Genomic DNA, 8,065 nt, shown 5'->3' on the forward strand with positions numbered 1-8,065 from the left:
GACCCCCCGGCCTTTGACCCTTATTAACCCGGGGTTGGAGTGCTGTATTCAAGGTGTAGCCATCTGTGTGCCTTGTTGTGTCCAGGCGTCCCTCCTCCCTCACTCTTTATCACCCCTGCCAGTGTTCAGGGGCAGTGGAGTGATCAGAGGGGAACTTTTAAAACCCTGACGTGACAGGATGGCTCACTACAATCCTGTATAACTTAGAAATACCAAGACAGTGGAGAAATATAACTTTAATGTAACTTGTAAGTATATTTACTAAAAACTACTATTACTTTATACTTCTGCTCCACTATATTTGAGCTTATATACAAAAGCAATGTTGAGCGACAGGTTAAACTTTCCTAAAGTATATAAAGGAGTCAAAATTATCTTCACCTCAGTGGCATAAGGTTGGTTAGTTAGTTAGTTATGACAGGTCTTAGTGCTAGTGACTAGTTAAGAAGCACACAATACACCATTATGCATACAGTACATATATATTTTATCAATAATGTGTTGGCTTTTACAGTTGAATGATGGACTTAAAGGACCAGTTTATAGTTTTAGTGGCATTTAATGGTAAACTTGCACTGTAGGAAATGTGAAAACTCATAATTTCAAGGCAACTGTATTCACTAAAGTTTTAAGCTTTAAGTCAACCACACAGGTTTGACGTTAGCTGTTTATAATCATTTTACTTTTCTTCTTTAGATTAGATGAGATATAAATATCTGCCATCAGAAAACCCCCCAAAAATCTATATAAAAAATTGTTCATGTCTTTTTGATGCTTTAAAAATTAAATGGTGGCAACTGGAAAGATTAAATTATTAACTGTTATTTACTTCATTCTAACTCACTTTAATGAATTTACCCAATATTTTTAAATAATTGAAATACATTACAAATACATTTAAATACATTTTTGACTTGCAATAGAGTATTTTTTGTTGTATGATAACTTTTACTTAAGTGTTCTAAAGGCAGACTTTGCATTTTCAAATGGTGAAATGATTGTAATTGTTTTAATTCAGACTAATGGACATTTTTCACAGCAAACATATTGATATGAAATAGTCGGGTAAACACAGGCATTACCAAAGATACTAATTAAGGTCCCATTCCCTTTAGTGTAGCAGAGCCTTTCAAAAATGCACAATAGCAGCACTCTCTTTTGGTAACTCCTGTGTGCCTGGCTGTTTCATCACAATATGGCTGCTGTGAAAAAAGGATTATAAAATGACGTATTAAACGTCAAATGTGTTTTTATTTTACATCTGCAGCTAAAAAAAGGCACTTGAGATTTGACTATACAGCATACTGAACACCTAAAAGATGCAGCTTAAACCTGCATTTGCTGATTTTAGACCACATGGGGGCAGCACATGGAGCTGTAAACACAAATCTGAGAGAGCTGATCTGGCCTGTTAGCATAGCATTGCTTATTTACACATCCAGCTTCACAGAACAACATTCATTTAGAGTCAAGTTTCTGTTGACCTGATGAATGTAAGCCCAGTAATCATTCTTCTTTTGGTCTCCAGCTTTTTCAAAAGATGGTTTTCTTCTAAATGTTCAGCAACTGCCTGAGCATCATCATCATTTGAAAATAAAATATAACATTTTATTGACATTTTACATGGATCAAACACACATAGGACATATTCAAACATTTAGTATCCTGCACTTGTCCTGAGAAGACTTCAACTTAGATGGTTATCAAGACATCTGAAGACAGTCAAGCACTGTCAGTCTACATCGACAGAGGCTTCCACTACCACATGAGCTCCTTTTAGCGGTGACAAAATCTTAAAAAGTGTTTGATTGAACTTTGAACTTTACTGGGAAAAGGGTTCATCCACCCCTCTTATCACTCATCAGCATGTAAACTGGTTATCAGCTGCTGAGTTAGAGGTTTGTTTACAGTATTGACTGTCACACTCAGAACATATAATGTGGCTCTTTGTATGAAGAAAGTCCAGATGCATGAGGACGTATTCACCCAGAGAGCAAAGTCTGATTATTGGACGGGGTTCTCGATCACTGTCTCATTGCTACATTGATAATATCCAGGCTCATGTTTCAAAACAGTCTCCGTGAAACTGCCGTCGTCCTCATGAAACTGTACCTTCACTGTCAGTGGAGAGCATTTATCCACTTTACACTTGATGATCACAGTGTCATTTGAAACTTCTTGGCTGCAGCGGCTCAGATCAGACACCTCCTCTTTAGACAGCCAACACTCCAGCTGGTCCCTGTCGATGGAGGAGACCGGCCGTCTCCTCAGAAAGCCGGGGCTCTCGCAGACCATCCTGTCAAGCATCTCTATGTCAAGGCTGTTTTTCTGCACCCAGTCATGCAGATACCACATGTGGCAGTCACATTTCCAGGGGTTTCCGTGCAGCCTCACCATGAACTGCATGATAAAAGGGTCCAAAAGGCCCTGCGGGACAGTTTCCAGCTGGTTGTCAGACAGGTAGAGCTGCTGAATGAGGAGCTGGTCCTCAAACATTTTGGCGTCCAGCTCGCTCAGGTTGTTCTTGTTGAGGTAGATCGTCTTGATGTTAAACAGATCGCGAAAGATCATTTCGGGCAGCGAGGTGAGCTGGTTCTCAGACAGGTCCAGATTCTCCAGGACTGTAACGTTTCTAAAAAAGTCTTTGGGAAGACTGGACAGCTGGTTAGAGGACAAGATAAGGTCGGTAAGAGATGTCAAACTGCTTATAGAGGAGAGCTCAGCCAGTCTGTTGTCTTTTAGGTTCAGCTCCTTCAAATTTGAGGCATGAAATCCGAACACTTTATCACTGAAGGTTGTCAGAAGGTTTCCACGGAAGTTCAGCACCTTCAGATTGGTTAACGTAAAGAAGATGCCGTCAGCGAGCTCTGATATCTTATTCCACTCCAAGTGAAGTTCTGTCAGCTGAGAAATGTTGTGGAACGTGTCAGATGTAAGATTGCTGATGAGGTTGTTGTTCATTTTAAGGGTCTCCAGTCTTTCCAGACCAGAAAAAGTTTCCCTTTGCACTCCTTCAAGCTTATTTTGGGACAAATCCAGGACACGTAGGTTGCGGAGGTTCTGGAAAAGAAACGCAGGCAGATCTGATATGACGTTGCCCTTCATCTGCAGAGTTTCCAGCTGTATAAGAGAGTCAAACATCCCGGGAAGAACTGTCGTGAATCCGTTGAAGTTGAGCATCAGTTTAGTCAAGTTCCCCTGCTTTGCAAAAGTCCCCAGAAATAAATGCTCCAGCCCGGGGTTCCCGCTGACCTCCAGCTCCTGCAGCTCAACCAGGTGTTCGAAAGACTGAGCGTGAATACTTCGCAGCGCGTTATTTATGAAGATAAGCTTGGTGAGATGGGGGCTATCCTGTAAAGTGTGGGAGAACAGGTACCCCAGCGATGCTGACATTATAATAAAGTCCTTGACCTGCTTGGACGTGTTCCTGGGTAAAGATGACATCCCTCCCTCACCACACAGTACCTGGGCTGGAGTGAAACAGTGACATTTGTACGGACAGGAGGTTTGCAAACCGCCTTTAGGACAGAGAAGCAGCAGCAGGAACAGAAACAGGCTCAAGTCTTTGTCCATTTTTCACTGTCAAAACATGAAGAAAGCTTGTATGAACTTACAGGAAATCAAAGTTGGTTTAAGAGCAGAACTTAATTAAACTCCTGCCTTATTTTCTTACGCACAGAGAGAGAATTCAGTAACATTCAAGTGTATTTTTCTCTTTAAATTAATTAAATTCAACATACCTCTGTGTTGCAGGGATCCCGCAGCATTGAAACAAATTTCCTCGTGGATCTACAGGCCAGCTGACACAAAGTGCAAACGGCAAAAAGTCTGAATTAGGCAAGACAAAACCTTTGGTCGGTGGCCAGCTCCTGCCTGCCATGGTTTTCATTTGCTCATACAAAAAAAGTGCCCAATCCTGTAATTCAGCAAATCAGCTCCCAGAGCAGGACACAGTCGACTTTTATTTGTTTTAGCAAAGTCAGAGCTGAGTCACTGTTTACCAGAAACAAAACAAACTGATCAGAGTAAATGTGCTTTCATTGTTTTGTTACTGCTATTATTATTACTGCTATCATTGCTAATAATTCTATTTAGTTTATTCAATTTGTAAATCTGTTTATTTAATTTTCAAGCATATTGTGGAGAACTTGACTATTTAAAATTATCTATAAAATGTGTGTGTGTGTGTGTGTGTGTGTGTGTGTGTGTGTGTGTGTGTGTGTGTGTGTGTGTGCAGATACAAAATGACTGTGTTTGAGTTTGCACAGCTTATTTTCTATGGAAGTTCTGTTGTAAGTCTGCAAGTTTAGGAGCGATGCCATTGGCTGCAGGAGACCATCACCTCCACTAGGTGTCATCCTGCTCCTCCTGACCTCAGCCAGAGGTGATGGCATTCCTGGATCCTCCCTGTCCTCCAGGGTTTTCCCGGGTGATGCTCAGGTAGACAGCACTGTTTGGGATCAGATCCACCACTCAAAAAACAGCAGGAACTACATCAAGAAAGTTTTTGGAACTTAAAAAAAAAAAAAATCTTTTGGAACTTTTTTAGTCTCTGAGGTTTTCTCGATGGCCAATTCAGGTTTCCAGCTTCTCGGCTTCACGCTGGCCTTCCTGGGCTTCATCGGCTCAATAGCATCCACGGCCATGGTGGAGTGGAAAGCTTCGTCCTACGCCGGGGACAACATCATCACAGCTCAGGCGATGTATGAAGGGCTGTGGAAGACCTGTGTGACACAGAGCACAGGACAGATTCAGTGTAAAGTGTATGATTCACTTCTCCAGCTACCAGGTAATGTTTGTATCTTATTTCTTATATTTTAATTTCAATAAGACCAGCAACTGATCCCATTATAGCATTAAACAAATATCAGTATATTGTGTCCCAAATTTCGTCTGATACAAAAACATGGGAGTGGGAAGAAAATGAGTCATTGTACAATGGTGCATTCTTCAAACAACATTTGTTTTTTCAGTGATGATTTAATAAAACTGAAATAAAAAAAATATTAAATTCTCAATTCTCAAAGTTTAAGACTTGTAGGCCTGTATTCTGTAAAACAGGAATGAGTAAATGTCTCTGGTCATTCAAACTTTCCTAGGGATTTGAAAAGGTGCCCTCTTCTCTCCCTGTAAGACCTCTAAAGCGTGCAGAGACATGTCAGTCAAATACCAACAGCGGCAAAAAGAAAAAAGAGATTGTTCGTTCCAGTGGCTCCCAGTTGAGGACAGAGCGTGTCAGACGCAACTTAGGATGGTTCATTTAGGATCTTTAATGGCAGAGCCCCTACAGACTTTGACAATTTCAATAAGATGTCTGTAATCTACTGCAGTCAGTGGGTCACAGGAGATTTTATTTAGGTCCCCAGAGATAAAAGACTCTGGAAGAAATTCAGCAAAATTTAAGATTTATATCTGCAGGATGCTTTTTGTAAAGCTTTTAAAATGTGTAAATAGTTTTACTGAAACTTACTTCAATAGATTTTTGAGTTCTGAGCTCGACTCAAATAGTTTTACCAACTGAAAATATTTTGTTGACATAATTTACTTTTCTTCTTTGACTTGTATTTCAAAAATTGAGTGAACTGGTTGAAGTAAGTTGCCTTGAAACTTTGAGCTGCCTCAACTTTTTTTTTTTAAAGGTTTGTTGTCTTGATGAGAGAAAATGAAAAGACTGAGATGACCTGATGACCTAAACGTTCATTAATGCACAAATTAACTCTCCCTAGATTTTTCTTTAAGGCCTGTTGTAAACTTGGTCATGATGGTTTCACCAAACCATCCTCTTGTCCCCAGAAAAAAAAAGTTTGTCTGACACTGAACTACTGGGTGGAATCAATGGCGTCTTGCAATCAAGAAGACGCAGAACCCACAAGCCTTAAAAACATTCTCAGATCAAGTGTCCTTTGCCTTTGTCTCCAGCGATTGTACAGGGAACACGAGGGCTGATGCTTGCCGCCATCTTGCTGTGCTTCATTTCTATCTTGGTGGCGACGGTGGGCATGAGATGCACCACCTGTCTGTCAGAAGAACCGCAGCAGAAGGACAAAGTGGCTCTGGCTGGAGGGGTTATGTTCATTATCGGCGGTAAGAGTCCGTTCAGCTCAGACAGACACACACACATGCAATGAATGCAGTGTATGTTTTTTTTTGCCCTAAAGATGTTGGACCACACTACTGTACATGTTGGTTTGACCACAATAATCCAATGATCTTTAAACACGGCTTGTCTTGTAGGGAATTTTTGTTGTTTTTCCCTCACAAAGGTGAGACATGATAGATGATACACAACCTGCATGTTTTAACCTGTAAAATACAACAATAGAAAATGTTTTTCTGCTTTTTTTTTTTTTTGCAGGTCTGCTCGCTCTGGTGGGAACGTCTTGGTATGGTCACAGAATAGCGAAGGAATTTTACGACCCATTCACTCCCACTAATTCCAGGTGAGGACGTCCCTCTCTGCAGTTTAGTCTGGAATTCACACTAACTGTCAGGTGTCAGTTCAGCTGTGTGTGATGACGCAGAGGACAGACACTCGTCAAACAAACTGTCACCACATTGTCCCAGATAACTGATAACTGTCAGCTTCGTTTAAACTCAACAAAAACAAAATTAAAACTCACTGATTCTTGGCTCGTCTTTCCACCAATCACCAGCCCTACACTGCAAAAAACAAAACAAACAAACAAACAAACAAACATACAGATATTAAGTTGAATCAACTAATCTTTTCTCATTAATGTAACTTAAATCATTATTTATCCAACTTAAAATTTCTAGTATTATTTTCAGACATGATCAGCATATTAACAGAGTTCCCAGCATGCATTGTTTGAATTTAAAAGGAATCAAATTTGTTTGTAATGTTCATCAGTTGTTGCTTCAACTTAATATGTTAAGCTTATTGAACGTGTTTTCTCAGCCATGAACCTACTTTGTCATTATTTGTCTTCTCACCTAACTCTCAACAATAAAAGCAAATGTGCCTATTTTCACAAACAGCTGGAAATAGGCGTATTTATTCAATTTTCCAGTATACTCTTTTGGGCATAACAGCTTGAAACCAAATGTTGTGATATTTTAATGTCACTGCTGTGACTCAGACCCAGCTACATATCATATGAACAGTAATGCTGCAAAATTAGTGAGAAAAGAACCTCTCTTTTCTGTCTTTTCCAAATGTCCACCTGAGTCTCAGTGTGACGTGTGAACCGTTCACAGGTATGAGTTCGGCAGCGCCCTGTATGTTGGCTGGGGAGCTGCCTGTCTCATCATCATAGGAGGCGCCTTCCTCTGCTGCAACTGCTCCGGCGAGGGCTCGGGGAAATCTCCACGCTACCCCGCGGCCCGCTCCGGAGGCCAGCCGGGCAGAGACTACGTCTGAAGGACAATCACTCCATCCAGCCTCTGCTCAAAAGGAGAACCCTGTCTCTGCAGGGAACTGTCTTCCACACGTCACTCAGATTTGTTTGATGTTTTGCAGCATGTATATTTGCAGGTGTTATATTTGGTGTATGTTTGTATTTTCTGGGAAATGCACTCCGTTCTTTGACGTTTGAAAGAGCCCACAGACGGAAAAAATAAAATTAAATCTGTTATTTGAGAGATCTACTGAGTTAGAATACTTCACATTTTACAATGAACATTAATATTAGAGTACAGAAACAACAGAAATAAACTGCATATATGGTAAATGTCACTTGAAATTGAATATTAGAAAACAAAAACTCAAGAGATTTCTGTCAATTACATAATCTTTGGATCACAACTTCTATCCATTTCATGCAGATCTGCTCAGGGTTCGACTATTTTATTTTTTCCATGTTATTATTTTTTGATATCATGTAAAATAAACACTCATTGCTTTGCTATTATTGTATGCTTTTCTTAAAAAAAAAAAGGCATTCAGGTTTGGTTTTGTTTGATTTGTGACACATTTGCAGATGGTCAAAATCAGCATCTGGCTCTGATGTCTGGAGCTTGATAAAACAAACGAAAGGCATTATTATTGTAAAAATACTCAATTTCAAGTCAAAAACCTGCATCCAAAGAGTATGTTAGTATTAAC

The 8,065-nt window shown here is 40.0% G+C and overlaps 2 protein-coding genes across 2 annotated transcripts; one reads left to right on the forward strand and one right to left on the reverse strand.

The window, feature by feature from the left end:
• Window positions 1-1,583: 1,583 nt before the first annotated feature.
• Window positions 1,584-4,043, reverse strand: LOC146317385 (uncharacterized). Its single transcript, XM_084732435.1, has 2 exons — window positions 3,741-4,043; window positions 1,584-3,579 (listed from the first exon to the last, which is right to left on the reverse strand). The coding sequence occupies exon 2, from the start codon at window positions 3,571-3,573 to the stop codon at window positions 2,005-2,007; it is 1,569 nt and encodes a 522-aa protein (XP_084588561.1). The 5' UTR covers window positions 3,574-3,579; window positions 3,741-4,043; the 3' UTR covers window positions 1,584-2,004.
• Window positions 4,044-4,546: 503 nt separating this feature from the next.
• On the forward strand, window positions 4,547-7,558 carry cldn1 (claudin 1). The gene is made up of 4 exons (XM_084732436.1): window positions 4,547-4,789; window positions 5,920-6,084; window positions 6,356-6,440; window positions 7,219-7,558. Exons 1-4 carry the CDS (start codon window positions 4,567-4,569, stop codon window positions 7,379-7,381), a joined length of 636 nt encoding a protein of 211 aa, XP_084588562.1. The 5' UTR covers window positions 4,547-4,566; the 3' UTR covers window positions 7,382-7,558.
• The last annotated feature ends 507 nt before the right edge of the window (window positions 7,559-8,065 follow it).

Source organism: Lutjanus erythropterus, chromosome 12 (genome assembly GCF_056507025.1).
Source record: "Lutjanus erythropterus isolate fLutEry1 chromosome 12, fLutEry1.hap2, whole genome shotgun sequence".
NCBI lineage: Eukaryota > Metazoa > Chordata > Actinopteri > Lutjaniformes > Lutjanidae > Lutjanus > Lutjanus erythropterus.